Here is an 18,096-nt window from a genome sequence, read left to right as displayed (position 1 = left end):
AAACTTTTCAGATAACACTCTACAATTTCCTAGCCATTAGCCTACATGAGCTATTAGCCTAACCGATTCATTGGAAATAATTTAAGACTATGGTAGCTATTGTTTGTAGCCTGTAACCTAAGATTATAGTAGCTATTGTTTGTAGCCTGTAACCTAAGATTATATATCATAAAGGTGATTTAAATAACCCTAATTAGGTAGTTACCTAATGTTTCAGTGATGAGTTCCTAGAAGTTGATAAACAAACTACAATATTTTCATTTTATACAGCCTGAATTGAATACTTAGCATGATCTAATAACATCAGTCCCCACTACTCCCCAGGTTCCTCCTGTGGAGAAAATAGAGGAATCCTCACTTGAAGGGGAATTACTTAAGGATTATGAGGTAGATATTGACACTGAAAGAAATTGCTAAACCCAGAAGGATCAGGGACAATTTTCAACTAGCCATGGGGGAAAGATTATAGAAATAAGTCAATCCCCCATGCAGCTTTCAGAAGGCTGATCAAGATACTTCCCCCAAAAAGGATACAAGGATCCACCTGAACCCAGTGGAAATGACAACAGTTTCAGAGGGTTATAGTAATTCACTCAGGACCTCTGCCTCCAAGGGAACAGGCAGCTGCAGCTCAGCTGTAGATACTCAGGTTATGCAAGCTCCCCCAAAAGGGATACACAGTTTGCAGTATTTGACCAGTTCCTTAAGGAAATAATGAGTAACATCAAAGATGCCCTTACCAATGAACAGCAAAAGATGATGGACATACTGCACGATTCTGAATGAGAAATTAAAGAAATCAAGTCAGGATTGTATTCACCAAAATGTAATTGCCTTGCATCTTGCAACAGAATAGGGAGAGTGGAAACCAAATCTACCCAAACCAGAGCTAATGGTACAATCCCAACTGGAACCAACAAAGTGGCCAGTTCAGATTATGAGTCATGATCAAAATATAACGGAGACTGGAAAATCCTACTCTGATACTGATAATCCTTGGCGAGATGCCTCGATGTGCATTTTCTCTCCAGGTGGTAAGTATCTCATCAATGAGAGAAAAGCCATGATTAAGTTATACATGTTGAGTTTAGAGACAGGCAGCATTTCCTAATACAGAATGGTGCCTGATACCACCTTTGCCAGACATAGAGAAACCTCAAAAAGAAACTATTCCCTTACCTGGGAATATAACATTGAAAGCTGTTGATGACACACTTTACCAGGTGAATGGAAAATAGATCTATACTTATATTATGAATAAAACTCAGGTTGCTCTTCATGTACCACCAGCCTTCTGCCCCTTCACATTTAAAATAATAAATCATGTGAAGGCACACTTTCAAAATTTTGTAATAACTAGAAAGCGGGAACCATTGGAAGAACTAAAACCATTTGCTTCGGTTATCCCAGTTTCAAAGAACTCCACTGTCTCTCTCATATATATCAGTACTGCACTGTACATATCCTTTAATGACATATCAGTTGCTGTACCATAAACATAAAAAAACGCATTAACAAATCCAGCAAGTTCACTACTAGGTCGACATAGGTAGTGCAGCCGTATTTTTTGCTTTGTCTTATTTATTGTACTGTATTTCATGACAAGTTTAGCTGACTATGATTATCACACATAACGGTACACAAGGGAATATTTTATCACTGTTGATGTTTCACTTCTAATCACCGTAAAAATATTGAAAATGTTAATGTCATATATAGTATATAAACACTTCAGTTCTCTTTCTCTCTCTCTCAGTAAACATATCCTTTAATGACAAAACAGCAAAATATCAGTGAAACATTATTTTACTTATGGAATCCATTCATATTGTGCTTAGACTTTGATGTAAACATTCTCTCTCTCTCTCTCTCTCTCTCTCTCTCTCTCTCTCTCTCTCTCTCTCTCTCTCTCTCTCTCTCTCTCTCTCTCTCTCTCTCTCTCTCCACTCAGTATATGCAGGCAGTCCCTGGTTTATGACAGGTTCGGCTTACAACGCTCCAAGGTTACGACGCTTTTCAATTATATTCATCAGAAATTATTTCCAGGTTTGCAACGTATGCCCAGGGTTATGATGCTTATGATGCCAATCTGGCAGAAGAAATAAGACTCCAAAAATGCAAAATAATCAATATATGAGGTTTTATGTTATGAAAAATGCAATAAAAATGTAATTTACATAGTTTTTAATACATGCAAAGCGTTAAAAGTAAGGTTTCCGGATTATGACGCGTCTCAAGAACAGAACCCCTTATCGTAAACCAGGGACTACTGGTTTATTCTTTTAATGAAAAATACAGAAATTAATGAATACACAGTGAGCTACAAAAAAGAGCGAATAAGTGGTGATAAGTTTAGAGATACGGTCCATTGAAAAATTCGTGCATTGGTTAAAGTTCCTGCATAAAATTGAAAGATATGCTCCACAAAAATCCGCAACAAAATGAGGCGTGAAAGAGTGAAGCATGTAAAATTGGGGTAGTATTGTATTTTTGCTCTCTCTCTCTCTCTCTCTCTCTCTCTCTCTCTCTCTCTCTCTCTCTCTCTCTCTCTCTCTCTCTGTTGTTATGGCACTTCAAAGCAAGAAAAGTTGAACACATGATTATGCTTTATAAAACGTATGTTCGTAGTCCACTTGAATATTGCAATATGATATGGTACCCACACTATCAAAAGGATATTGCACAAATAAAGAGTGTACAAAGGTCCTTTACAGCTAGAATAGAAGAAGTTAAGGATCTTGACTACTGGGAAAGACTACAATTTTTAAAATTATATAGTCCAGAAAGGAGAAGAGAATGCTACAAGATAATTCAGGCATGGAAACAGAGAAGGAATTGCCAAAAACATCATGGAGCTAAGAATATCAGAAAGAGCAAGCAGAGGTAGATTAATAGTGCCCAAAACTATACCAGGAAAAATAAGGAAAGCACACAGGACATTAATCCACTACGCACCAGCATCGACAATGCAGCGTCTACTCTATTCGATGCGTTGCCAGCTCATCTGAGGAATATATCGGGAGTGAGCGTAGATGTATTTAAGAATAAGCTCGACAAATATCTCAGCTGCATCCCAGACCATCCAAGATTGGAAGATGCAAAATATACCGGAAGATGCACTAGATACAAAGTAGACATTAGAGGTACCTCACACTGAGGGACCTGGGGTAACCCAAACAAGATGTAAGGTCTGTAAGGTAAGGGTCTCTTCTCTCTCTCTCTCTCTCTCTCTCTCTTTCTCTCTCTCTCTCTCTCTCTCTCTCTCTCTCTCTCAATGAAATATGAATTACTGTAACATAAGCATAAAAATGCAAAACTATTACACTAAAACTGTATGAGAGAAAATGGATGTGCCTGAATAAAGGGTGTCTTTAATTAGTTTTTACATATAGTTGTAAGCCATATATTTTTAAGGGATACTGTTGTAGGATGACTTTGAAGTTATATGAAAGTCTTTTAGGATGATTGTTTAAGGTATATTTGGTGTTTGAACTCAAAAGATGAAATTATATTAGTCTTTTAGTATCATTGTATAAAGTATATTTGGTTTTTGAACTCAAAAGAAGATATCAAGTCCTGAATAGACGTCTCCCAAAAGGGTGATTTCAAGGGCAGCATGAAGGGGGTCATGCAGAAGCTTCTCTCTCTCAATGGAGGCAAACTGCAATACCACAATGCACATAAGGCTATATAAACCTCACAGGCTTCACGGCCTCCCCAGACCAAGATGCTCTGCTTAGATTAGGGTTTAATTGCCACTTCATATCTAAGCCAAGACCCTACAAGAAATAGATTGAGGTAAAGCTCCTGCTAGATTACATCCAGCAGTTAGAGCCACTGCACCATCAGGACCTCTTACGCCCTCCAGCCCCTCCTACCTGCTGAGGCCCTCACTGAGCGTGGCACCTACAGGTACCCGTGAACTGAAGAAGGCGGCCAAGGAGTTGAAGGAGAAAGAAAACTAATTTAGGAATGTGCCTTAATGGTGAAAGTGTGTGCCCTGCAAGATTCAAGAGTACTACAGTCAGGGCTCAAGTACGACCGGTCCTGTCTCACTGCTCCACCTGGTAGGACATGCATCAAGAATTAGACAACGCTTCCCAAGTAGTACTCGTAAATAATGGGTACTGCAATAAGTTTATTAACCATGAGATCAGGAAAGCTCTTGAGAAATGGTATGATAATGAAGATGGACCCTAAGAAGATAGACATTATCTCCTTATACTACAATGCCTTTATGCTCTCAGGAGGAGGAGAACACCATTAAGGAGATTGTGATGAAAAATGTCACCCCCACCGAGGAAAGAAAAAGCATAGACCTTGTTGTATATTACAAGAATAAAAGAACTCGACACTCAATAATGTGGAGCAACCACTCCCCCCCAGCAGGAGACCCCCTGAAGCGTTGCAGTGTAGTATACCATTATCAATGCCCTATCGGCAGATGTCCTGGAACATATGTTGTCATGATTATTATGTGGCTTGCAAAGAGGATTTCATGTCACGTGCAAGAGGGCGCTATCAAGAACCATGCCCTCATCTGTTAATTATGCTCCGTCCCGTGACAGCATTATCAACGCCACTATCTTCGGCAATGCTCCAGACCCAAGACAGGTATGCTTGCTGGAAGCCATCCTCATCCTTGACAAGAAGCCCTTTTGGAATAACACTCGAGAGGCCTTCCTACTAGCGTATGGAGAAGCCTAAACCAATACGATATGGTATATATTACCAAATAATACCACACCATATATGACCACCAAACAAGAAACACCAGATTACACCAGGAATAACATCATGCAACAGCAGCTAGCCAGTAAGTATTTGGCAAGTAGTGATGTCACACAACCGCCTCCTTCGACCATTCAGAATCCTGCCCAGAGAGGCGCCCTTCCTTTACGACATTCTGAACAACTACTGCAGTGTCTGCATAGCACCCACCTCTGATCTTGAGGCATCCACCAATAGGGGATCAGTAGCTGAGCTAGATAGCCAATCAGAGTTCATTGCTAATGACCCCATGCTGTGCAACTGACTACAGTAAGTCTCGGCTTACGCCGGTCTCGACTTACGATGTTTCGTGGTTACGAACGCGCCCCCATAAAAATATAAAAAATAATATTATGCGTTGTTCCATCTTACGCGGTTTAGCGTCGTAAGCGACGTAAACAAACGCGAACTAGTTCCGGGCGCACGGCGGAAGAATACGCTTTGTGGGGAGAGGAACGGCGTCGCTTCGCTACGGCTCATTCCTCGCCCATACGCCATTTTTGGTGTTTACACTGCCTCTCTCTCCCTCGTGTTGTATCGTTTTGTAACTTTTGCTCTTTGTTATGGTGTTCCTCACCTTTCTTCCCAAGTGCAAGGCGGGACCTCTTCTGATGGTAGTGCATCGAAGATAGACGAAGAAAAGAAAGGCCATCACCATGGAAATTAAAGTGGACATTATAAAGCGATCTGAGAAGGGAGAAACGCCAACAAACATTGGCCGCTCGCTTGGCCTTAGCCGTTCGACCGTTGCTACCATTATCAAAGATAAAGAATGCATTGTTGAACATGTGAAAGGATCTGCTCCTATGAAACCGACAGTGATAACTAAGCAGCGTAGTGGTCTAATAATTGAAATGGAAAGGTTATTGGTGCTTTGGTTGGAAGACCAAAATCAACGGCGTATCCCAGTCAGCCTTATGGTGATTCAGGAGAAGGCGAAAAGATTGTTTGAAGCGTTGAAAAAAGAAAAGGGGGAGGGAAGTGAAAGTGAGAGTTTGTGGCTAGTAGGGGTTGGTTTATGCGATTTAATTGGTTCGGGCCAATTACCATAACCTTAAAGTGCAAGGTGAAGCTGCTAGTGCGGATGAGAAAGCAGCGAGTGAATTTCCTAAAGCGTTGTCTGAGATAATTAAGGAGGGGGGGCGGGGGGTTTATTCTGCTCAGCAAGTGTTTAACTGGCCGAGACAGGTTTGTTTTGGAAGCGTATGCCTAACCGCACTTACATCGCCAAGGAGGAGAAGTCAGCACCCGGTCATAAAGCCAGCAAGGAGAGGCTAACTTTACTTCTTGGGGGTAATGCAGCTGGCGACTTCAACTGAAGCCCTTGTTGGTGTATCAGGCTGAAAATCCAAGGGCACTCAAGGGCATTTGGAAGGGTCAACTAACCAGTAATTTTGGAAGTCCAACAAGAAGGCATGGGTGACACTTGCAGTGTTTGAGGAATGGTTCGTAAACCATTTTGTTCCAAGTGTGGAGCGTATTGCGCCTCCAAGGGTATCCCCTTTAAGGTGTTGCTAGTGCTGGACAATGCCCCTGGACACCCTGCCAGCTGGGGAGACTTCAACCCTAATGTCAAGGTGGTTTACCTTCCACCTAATACCACGGCCCTTTTACAGCCTATGGACCAAGGAGTGATTGCTTCGTTCAAGGCCTACTACCTACGAAGGACAATTGCTATGGCTTTACGAGGCAACTGAAACCAAGAAGGACTTGACTCTGAAGGACTTTTGGAAATCCTACAACATCCTTGATGCTGTAAAGAACATTGCTGATTCCTGGGAGGAGGTTAAGCAAACAAACATGAATGGTGTCTGGAAGAAAATTTGTCCTCAATTTGTGAATGATTTCCATGGGTTTGAGGACACAGTTCAGCAAGTTGTCAAGAACGTTGTTGCCCTGAGTAAGGAAATCAATTTGGAGATGGAGGTTGATGATGTTACAGAGCTGCTGGAGTCTCATGGCGAGAGTTATCTGCTGAGGACCTGATACAACTGGAGAAGCAGATGATAGAGGAAGAAGAAAGAAGACACCCACCCCAGAGCCTAAGGCTTTCACAAGGCAGGACTTGGCAAGAGGTTTTGCAGAGTTGCAGCAAGCGTTGGCAAACTTTTGAGGCTCAGGATCCCAACTTGGACAGGTTCACTAGGGTTTCCAGAGGCAATCATGGATTTGATGCAGTGTTTACAAGGAGATCTTGGATGAAAAGAGGGGCTCTACTGTTCAGACTAACCTGGAGCAGTACTATTTTTAGAAGGTAGAGAGGCCTGCAAGAGATCCTGTACCCTCTTACCTCAGCTGCCTCTGCTAATTCCAGACTCGCCTGCCCCACAATCTCCAGCACCTTCTGAATGTTCTGCTAACCCTAACCCAGGACCTTGCCTGCCCCACAATCTCCAGCACCTTCTGTAGGTTTCTGCCTCACCTCAAGACTCACCTGCCCCAGCATCTCCAGTAGTATGTTCTGCCTCACCTCAAGAATCACCTGCCTCAGCATCTCCAGCATTCTTTCTGGAGGTTCTTTTTCTCTTCACTAACCTCCCCCAGTCCTCTCCAGCACCACAGCTTCCTCTCCAGTGTGCAAGCCAACCAAATTAATAAAGGTAAGGAATTGTTCTCTCGTTGTTATTGATAGGTATTTACATTAAATCATGTGGTATTTTTTAATGTTCCGACTTACGCTGAAAATCGTGTTACGACGCATCTTAAGAACGGATCAACGTCGTAACTCGAGGACCCCCTGTATAAATATTGTATGACTCCCGCAGGATCTTCAGCCCACAACACCTGCCTAACGATGTCCTGGGTTTAAGGACGAAACATAGCAAGAAGGAGGGAGAGGGTGGAGAGACGAGCTCCCTGAGCAAGAGGAATCAAGAATGAGTCACTTAGTATCTCCTGTGTATTAGGCTTCAGGTCCCATTTGTACTGCACTTTGTATAATACATTCAATTTGACAAATACCACATTTTTTACATGAATCCCCCATTTGGTGCTTTATTTTAAGGTATACAGATAGTCCCCGGCTTACGATGGGTTCAGCTTACGACGTTCTGAGGTTATAACGCTTTTCAATTATATTTATCAGACATTATTTCCAGGTTTACGACGAATGTTCCAGGGTTACGCCGCTTACAACGCCGATCTGGCAGAAGAAATATGACTCCAAGAATGCAAAATAATCAATATATGAAGGTTTTTTTATGAAAAATGCAATAAGAATGCAGTTTACTTAGTTTTTAACCCTTTACTGCCGACTGGACGTATTTTACGTCGACATTTTTTGTCTCTCGTGTGCCGACTGGACGTATTTTACGTCGACTTACAAAAGTTTTTTTTAAAATTCGCGGAAAAATACTTATAGGCCTACCAGCCTAAAACTTTTGAATCATGCGCCTTGGGGGATGCTGGGAGTTCATGGATCAAGGTGTTGTTTTGTTTACAATCGTTACGCAGGCGCGCAAGCGCGAATTTCTTTCTTGCTGCACTAAAAAGTATCTGTGACACATCTCGGAAATTATTTCGTCACTTTGACATAATTTTTGTACCATTGTAAATTAGCCGTTACATGAAGTATTATATATGAAAAATGTGCGCATTTTATGTATAATACAACAATAAAATACTCATGATTGTAGCTTTTATCAGTTTTGAGATATTTTCATATAAATAATGATAATTGCCAAAATTTCAACCTTCGGTCAACTTTGACTATACTGAAATGGTCGAAAAACGCATTTGTAAGCTAAAACTCTTATGTTTTAGTAATATTCAATCATTTAACTTAATTTTGCAACTAATTGGAAGTCTCTAGCACAATATTTCGATTTATGGTGAATTTATGAAAAAACTTTTTCCTTACATCCGCGTGGTAACTCTTCCGAAAAAAATCATACATGCGATTGTGTTAATGTTTGCACCATTTTAAAATTAGCCGTTATATAAAGTTTTATATATGGAAATATGCGCAATTTCATGCACAATACACTAAAAACAAACCCATGGTTGTAGCTTTTATCAGTTTTGAGATATTTTCATATAAAAAACGATAATTGCCAAAATTTCAACCTTTGGCCAACTTTGACTCTACCAAAATGGTCGAAAAACGCAATTGTAAGCTAAAACTCTTATATTCTAGTAATATTCAAGCATATCCCTTCATTTTGCAACAAATTGGAAGTCTCTAGCACAATATTTAGATTTATGGTGAATTTATGAAAAAAATAACATTTTCTTTACGTCCCACGCGGTAACTCTTCCGAAAAAATCATACGTGCGATTGTGGTAATGTTTGCACCATTTTAAATTAGCCGGTTACAAATAAAGTTTTTATATATAAAAATGTGCGCAATTTCATGAGAATACAAGTAGAAATACAACAAAAAATAATTGAAGGTTGTAGCTTTTCTCATTTTTGAAATATTTGCATATAAATCACGAAAATAAAAATAGAAAAAAAACCACATTTGGTCAACTTTGACTCTACCGAAATAAAGGTCGAAAAACGCAATTGTAAGCTAAAACTCTTACAGTCTAGTAAATATTCAGTCATTTATCTTCATATTGAAACAAATTCGAAGTCTCTAGCAAAATATTTAGATTTATGGTGAATTTAAAAAAAAATCTTTCCTTCCCTCCACGCGCGGATTCTCCGCCACAAATCTCCGAAATGCATACGTCCCATTCTCGGAATATTTGCTCCGTTTCATATTAGGCATTTCATAGAGTTTTATAAATGAAAATGTGTGCAATTTCATGTAGAATATAACAAAATATTTGAAGGTTGTAGCTTTTTTCTTATTTCCGAAATAATTGCATATAAAAAAATATATATATAAAAAAATTCAACATTCGGTCAACTTTAACTCGTCAGATATGGTCAAAGACTGCAATTGTGAGCTAATACTCTTACAGTATAGTAATATTCAATCATTTGTCTTCATTTTGAAAGAAATTGGAAGTCTCTAGGACAATATGTAGATTTATGGTGAATTTTTGAAAAAAATATTTGTTTATGTCCGCGCGTTACGAATTCATGCATTATTTTGTGATAATATTTTCTCTGTGTTGCTTTTATCGTTTTACAATGTGTTATATACCAAAATGATTGCAATTTAGTGTACATTACAACCAAAAAAAAGTAACTTGTTACCTTTAACCGTTTTGCGCACAGCATGATTTTGAATACAATTATATATGTTTCATTCGTTTTTGCGCTATCATATATCGCATTATTTATATATGATAATGATAATTTTTTTCATTTCTGATGGTTGCATACTAAACTTCAGCCAATGACAAAAAAAGGAGCCAAAAATGAACTCTTAATCTTGAAAACTGAGCGCGCTGTGATTTTTTGAAAAAAATATTTTTTCCGCTTCCGTGCTCACTCTGAAACACCTCCGGCACACGGGAGACAATTTTTTTTTTACCGCTTCGGCGTTTAAGGGTTAATGCACCCAAAGCATTAAAAGTAGGGGTTTCTTAGGATTTTTTACAATGTTCCGGCTTACAACAATTTTCGGCTTACAACGCATCTCAAGAACGGAACGCCGTTGTATCTTGGGGACTGCTTGTATTTGGTATTTTAACTATTAAAATAGGCAGTTACAAGCATTTTAATAGGCGGATAACAACTTATCGCATCCCAGATTTTTGTTTTTCGTGGGTCTTTGTGGTCCCTATCCCTTGAGAATACCTGGGGTTGACTGTATATAGATTAGAGAAGACAACATCAAATTTACAATGTTCCCAAGCACCAGCATTAATAGAATTTTTAAGTACTCTTTAGACAAAGATTCATATCTGGGGACTGTCAAATAGTACTACGAATAGGTATAGTAAAAACAAGAAAATTATTTGTCAGCCAGGTATTATGAGGTAGCCAAGATCGTGAAGTACCTTATGGCTTTGAAGAATTTTCCTGATCTGGCAATTTCATGTATTTCTTTGTTAACCCACATCTTCCTGTGTGTTAAACTTAAACTCTTATCACTTGCCTAGCTTCTCTTTGGCTTATTCTACTCACCCAATTTTTGTGAAAGGTGGAATATGTAGTTCTTATTCCTGCTACCTTTCTGTGGTTAGGGATCTAATTATTTTGCACAAGGAGAGACTGTTCCATTAATGTGGTATTAACTCCACCAGGTTATGCTGATAGTTTCTAGATTGTGGAGCTATGTTTGTAATTAACTTCTAGGTACAACTTGACGTCAGTTTTTAATAAGGTGATAAATTTGTTTAAAATTCATAGCTGCAGTTCGACAGTAAAGAAGATGCACTACTGTAACTGATTTTTTTATTGTTTATTCAGCGTACATTGATGGTTTTTCCTACTCCCATAGCAGAATAATACAGTATGAAAATCAAAAGCATCCTGTAAATAAGGGAATATGTAATGCTTAAGAAACCCTGTCCATAAGATTTAAGGGATTTTTATTGAAAAACCTGCTTCTTTACTAACTAATTTGAAGGACATCAATTGAAAGCTGATGTTGCTCTCTCAGAGAATTTAGCCTTTCATCTTAACCCTAATGCATTTATCATAATTCTTACTTTTTTCATAATTCTTACTTTTCTCAAAACTGCATAATTTTGTACAGATATATTGATAAATTTCCTTATCAAACACCACACAGCTCTTATGAGTGTGATTTTTCCTTAAGAAATATTCATAGTTTAATAGTGGAATATTGTTCACAGTCCAGCAATAGTCCTTCTGAAGCAGTGAGAATTGTGGAAGAAAGCTAAAAATGTTCTGTTCAACAGTACACTGTATTATTATTTGCATGCCTTTAACACTACTAACAACCAACCTGCAGGAGCAGTTTGTAGACATGGTGCATGGTAGTGGGGTTCTGGTTTATCTGTCATCAGCGTGGCTTGGAGAGGTTTATCGTCAAGTCGTTAAAGATAGTCTCCTTCAAAGGGCTGGCTATTGTCCTCACTCTCCTCATAATTGTGCCCTCATCAATTTATTAACAGGTACTGAATTTAACATTTTCATGTTACTTTTTCTTGTTGTTTACTTTGCACATAGCAGTAAAGCTGTAGTTTCTGTGATTTTTTCTTTACATTATTGATTAACAAGAGTATTTAGTTTGTGTTTGTTTTTCATTTTCTGGAACTTTTATTTATAGTTGAGAATGCATGTTTCCTTTGATGTGACACAAATTTGTTGTCCAGCATTAATATGAGGAAATATTGGAATAGTGCTCTAGTAAAAATTAAAATATTTTTTTGTCAAAATTATTGATAGTATAGTTGCTATAGTAGTATTATTCCAGAGATAGACATACCTTTCATGTAATGTCTTCATGCAATGTTATTCTAATTGTCCATCTTTCTTCTCTTTCCTCCTGTATTTCTTTAGTAAGATTTTTTTTACCTCATTCATCAGGTTTTCTTTTCCCAGACCTGCAAGACAGCAAAACATGCACTAATTGTTCTCTAGTTATTTTCCAAAATTATCAGACTACAGCAAAAAAAATACATCTCTAAATTTTTTTATAAAATTTTAAGTTCAGTTAAGAGGAATGATACAATAAGACCCACACAGGAATTGAAAGATTATAAAGCTTAACCAAGTCACCACAACCCCATCTGTCATATTTGTTCCACATTTGAATTCTGAATGTCCCTGGACTCAAAAGTTTCTTTTTTTTCTACCAGATAGAAAAGCAACAGTCCTCTCATGCACCACCCAGAATCTCTGGTAATACCCATCACTTTACTCACAATTCCCAATTCTACAGTCCTCTTTCACTTGTCAACTTGTCAGTTATTTTTTTTATATTTTCTTCCTTTTTAGCTCTGATTCTTCTCTTTATTTCAGCCATTTTTCACTTTTTCTTGATGAATTATTGTAAAAGTTTTATCTTCTCAGGTTATCAGATATTTTCAGTCGCTGGGAATTACTTGTTTGTAAATGCTCCTTGGTCTTCTTGTGAGAGTCTTTGTTGCTGGACCTCATGATGAAGACAGCATTACTGTCAGCATTAATGTCATTGAGATAATTCAGCTGTTAAGGAAGGATACGAAGGCTAGAGGCTGGTAATCGGTTCTTCTGATTTCATGGCCACAATTCAAGCAGCTAGTAGTTAGGATCTTATGATTGCTTCTTTCTCCATTCCTTCCTTATCTTTGATCTGGGTAATGAGGAGAATCTTTGTCCAGTGAAGGGCACCTTGCACAAGTCACAGAAGCTCTTGCTAAAATCAGGCTTTGGCCAGTTGTTCTGCTCCAATGGCCATTATTCTGATTATTTTGGTGATGTCCATTCCTGGGGGGGAGCTGGGGTCGACTGCTCAGGATCTGGTTTTGAGTGGCACTGTTCTGAAGAGCACCCAGGTTTGCTACAACTCCTGCACAAGGGCTTATGCGGCTGATTATTTTGGCAATGTGTTGTCTGAGAGTTGGCAAGAGGGGGAGCAACAGGGCGGATTTCCTTATTGAATGATCTCTGTAGTGGGGGTGGGTGTCCCAGACATCCACCCACTTACAGCACTCTACAATGGTCTTAGGAGTTTTATTCACCAAGTAAGTAACCAGCTCAGGAGGGGCATATGACAGGAAATCCTCTAACTGAAAAAGTTCGAGGATCACTCCCACACAGGCAGTGTTGGAGACCCTTGCCCACCTCTGGAGGGCAGGCATCTTCTTCGCCACCCCATTCTCACCAGGTCTGCCCAGACTCCTTCGGCATGCTCCTCCATTTTTGTCTCCACCTCTCAGGGCTTATTTCAAAGGCTTTGACAATGACCTCCCTTACTCGATGGCCCCCTTGCCTTCGAGGTGTTTTCCCAAGATGAGTGCTACTTCAGCAGGAGGAGGTTAGAAGTTATCCAGGACCTTTTCTATGTGGTCGAGCCAGGACTTGCTCCACAGTCGGATGAGGAGCCCCATGCTACTAAGGGTGGAGTGTGATGACCGGGATGTAGAGGGCTACGGCCATAGTCAGTTGGTGAACCCTTTCTGCTGCTTCCCTTCTCTCTTGGAATTCCCTTTCTTTTGTCCTTTCCTCTCTTACCTTCTCCCTCTCCACCCATGTATTTTCCCCCTCTCCTCAGCTACCCCTTAGTCCTGCAGCTTTCCCTGCTTCAGTAAAAGCTTTAATTTCCTCTAATACGGGGTTGTTCACCATCTTGCAGGAATGGTGTTGTGAGTGCACGAATGGGAATGTGTAATGGTAACACAGGCAATAAGCCCTGGAATGCAGTCCCTGGGGGGATTAGGAATGGGGCTGAGAGTTCTAGGAATGGTAGGCACAAAACTTTAGAACATGCGAGTTCTAGGCTCTGGAATAGCCAGGCACTGCTTGGGAATGGCATCCCTAAAGGACAGAATAACACCAAGTAGATTCCACTGAGGTGGAATAAAATACCCTTAGGACATAAGATCCTGCGATAGGGATTACATATTATATGCTGTCACGAGTATTGCACAAATGGTTTCCACGGAACGACAGTCAACAGACCATAGATATTCGTCACGAGGGCAGAAAATATTGGCCGCACAGACAATTAGAATACAAAAGCAGTCAACAGACTGATAACAATAAAACGCACTCAACAGACTGAAATGAGATGCGCATTTACAAATAGGGTACGGCAAATTTGTTTGTCACAAGGGTGTAAGAAATATTGGCTGCACAGACTTATCAGTTACAAAAGCAGTCGACAGACTGAAAAATAAAAATCAGTCAGCAGACTGTAATGAGATGCGCATATACAAATATGGCAAATTTATTTGTCATGATGGTATAAAACTATTGGCCGCACGGACTATCAAAATACAACAGCAGTCAACAGACTGTAACGGGGATGCACACATAACAATGATGTGAATTTATTTGTCTTGTGGGCAGAAAGTCTTGGCCGCACAGACAAATAAAACATCAAGCAGTCTATCAGACTGTAATGGAATTAGCAAATACGAATATATTGGTCACAAGGACTAATAAAATACAAAAACAGTCCCTCACCGTAACAAGATAGGCATATACAGAAGTACAAGAAATGCAGAATTATCCGTCTCAAGACGTAAAAATAATGTGCACAGTAAAAACCGCTGCTTTCTCCACGAATTGTGGGAAATACACGCACATGATGATGCAAGTAAGATGTGTATGTAAAGAAAAATATGACGTTACAAAGATGCAAAATAATTATTTAAATTCTGTGTTCCTTATATGGAACATATACCTCGACACCGATGTACATGGATTTGCTCAGTGGTCCACCTATCAAAGTCTTTTGGGCTCATGTGAGGGTAATATGAATAATGATATGGGAATGACGATCGGACTCCTTATAAAAAACCTTGTCCTATTTACCAAGCCCTTCTATGTGGGAAAGAAACCACGATTACATGAGCAAACAAATTCTGTCCTTTGTCGCCTGAGATAATTTGTCGCTGGCTAGCCGGCCCTAAAGCCTGTGTCACACATTGGCGATTTCAAACCCACTATGTCGTAATGGCCAAAATTTTGCTCATTACAACCCCATTATGCTCTTCAATTAACAACCCAATTCACCATAAATCGGCAAAAATTGTAACCAAATCCCCGAGTTTGATGACTTTGCGCCAGGGATGGTGCATAGTCGCCGTCATTCCACGACTACTGTCAAAAGTTGCCAAGTCGTGGCGTAACACAATTTCTTAATGGCCTCTCGACTTACGGCATTTGATCATGCAAGTTGTAACTAGTAATGGCGAGTTATGGCATTCATTACAACATACGTCATGCACTTGGCAAACCCAAAATGTGCACAGTGGGGTTGCGCAGTGAGTCAGAATGTGTCAAGTGCGTCAGCAGCCTGTAAATGTAGTTCAAAATCGTAGTTAATTGCCCACAGCTACCTCTGTATTCTTGATATAATTTGAGAACTTCAGATATAGCTGAATATGACACTGAATACAACTTAAATGAAGATATATTCTGTAGTATAAATAACGTGAACTTTAACTTTTATTCACGAAATTTACACACTTTTTTAAACATAATTTTTGTTAGTGAGTTACTAATTGCAATTAGAGTCAATATATTAGCATGTTCTGAAGTATAAGAAATGAAAAGGCATTTTCTATTTCGAGTAAAATATATATCGTCAAAGATTTTCAGTAGGTATTTGTGATATAATTTGAGAACTTCATATATAGATAAATATGACACTGAATACTACTTAAAAGAAAATATAGTATTTGGTAATCATATAAATAATTTTTTATTTTAAGTTTTATTCAGGAAATTTACATTGTTTTTCAACATGTTTTCTGAACCATGAAAAGGCATTTTTTATTATTTTATTAGTATATCATTGATTCTTGCCAATGAATGAAGCCTGAAAGGGAGTTTACATAATCACGAAGACGACCTCGTGTCACCAAGTTCTCTCGATTTGCCTCACTCCTGGCAGCAGGAGTTTTAAAAATAAAAATTAAGTTGTGCAACACATAAGCGGCTAACACCAGGACTCAATGCAATCATGAAGAAGATTTATGAGGTTCTGAAACACTGAATCTATGAGAGATAGATGGAAAATATTGATTGAGTTATTAGATTTTATATATATATGGTGGCATCCATGTTCATGACTCAGCTCAATCCCGTTACGTAAGTCGGAATATTACCTAACCAAATTGCAAATAAATTGTCGTCATGCCTTCACGTTAAAGTAAAAGTTTTCCTTTATTCCTTTATTCATAGACTTATTCCTTTATTCATAGACTTACCCAGGACGAAATATTCCTTTATTCATAGACGTATTCCTTTATTCATAGACTTGCCCAGGACGAAATATTCTCATGTACGTATTGTTATCTAGCTATTTTAAAGCACTTCATAAAAGAAGAAAGGGAAAAAATAAATAAAGATGGCAGTCAAATTTTGGTTTTACCCCTAACAATAAATACGTAATACTTGAATAACATCACCTAACCTGTTGTTGGGGGGTTTCTTTCTTTCCTTTGCTCATCTGAGCTTAATGGCACTAGGATTTCAGGTCCATTTTTCTCATGAAATCAACTCTAGCATTTGCTAATTGTTGACAGATTCTTTGCAGAGGTTGCCATTTTCATAATCTAGACTTGTCTTACTTGGACAACAACTAAACACATCTGACTTAATCAAAAGAATGGCCTTATGAGGTATAGTTTATGAACAGAAATTTACGGTTTAGGGTCAAGATTAGATTTCAAGGGAAAATTTAAAGAAAACTCTTAAGGATCAAGGTCTCTCTTATTACTGAGGAAACAGTTGCTTGTAGCACTGAAATCACATGGCCAGGTTACCGACACATGCTGAAGACTTGGAGTGCGAATAAGGGTGCCCAGAGTGTTTTAAGGATAAGGAAGTCTGCTTCTCATAGAAGGGATGAAGGCAATTGGACCTGAAACAATGTATTTCTCTATAAACATATGTGCAACGCACAAAGGACTGATCACGTGCAGTGATGCCACCAAAATCTTCTGACTTGTGTAATAGAAATCTTACATTCTCAGAATTTCCTCAAAGGGTAAGAAATGACTGAATTACTTCACGGAAAGTTATGGTATTGAATGGGAGGGTGTGAAACACAGACACCGACTTATTTTATCTCCCTTAGTAAATTCTTTTGGTAACTGCTAATACTGGGAAGGTCATTCAAGCAATGAGCGCTAGTAAATCTCATTCAGGGGGAACCAAAGGCTTAGATTAGTTTCATAAAACAGGGAGCACAGTTGCGGGGGGGGGGGGGGGGGGGGGGGGGGGGGGGGGGGGGGGGGGGGGGGGGGGGGGACAACAAGGGGTAGCTAAGAAGAATGGGGAAAAATTTAGTACAAGAGACAAAAGTAACAGCCAACTGCACCCATACTTTACCTTCTTTTGGTTGCTGGTTTCCACTTCTTAAAGGGCGCTGATGAAAGAAGGGGACTTCACTCCAATGCCGTCAAGTATGGTCCAGAATGCAGAATGTGAAACACAAGGGCAGGGGGCAAGGGGGCAGCCCTGTAGGTACACAGAGCTCTAAACTTGGAAAAGTCTGGGGCATGTCTGATAGCAAGTTTCCTTTTGACCTCTTTTATTATCTTCGTATGCCCTCCAGTGGCTTCTTGATTAATTCTCAGCTTTTGGAAGCTGACATCAGCATTTCAAATTCTGAAAGACAGGGCAGCGGCAGCACAGGCGGAGAGAGAGAGAGAGAGAGAGAGAGAGAGAGAGAGAGAGAGAGAGAGAGAGAGAGAGAGAGAGAGAGAGAGATACAATTCACTTATGGGCGGAATTTTACTTGGAACTGGTAAGAGCTGCAGGCTAAGTTTTACTGTTAAGGAAAAAAGTTGGGGAGCCTT

General features: G+C 39.4%; 1 protein-coding gene across 1 annotated transcript in view; it reads left to right on the top strand.

Annotated features, from left to right (window-relative positions):
• Window positions 1–18,096, top strand: part of LOC135226200 (brefeldin A-inhibited guanine nucleotide-exchange protein 3-like) — a 166,294-nt gene that overhangs the window by 43,764 nt on the left and 104,434 nt on the right. The window contains 1 exon segment of the mRNA XM_064265643.1: window positions 11,589–11,751. Within this exon segment, the coding sequence (XP_064121713.1) occupies window positions 11,589–11,751 (163 nt within the window).

This window comes from Macrobrachium nipponense, chromosome 14 (assembly GCF_015104395.2).
Source record: "Macrobrachium nipponense isolate FS-2020 chromosome 14, ASM1510439v2, whole genome shotgun sequence".
NCBI classification, from domain to species: domain Eukaryota; kingdom Metazoa; phylum Arthropoda; class Malacostraca; order Decapoda; family Palaemonidae; genus Macrobrachium; species Macrobrachium nipponense.
The sequence above is the reverse complement of the archived record's forward strand: the minus strand, read 5'-3'. Positions and strand labels throughout refer to the sequence as shown.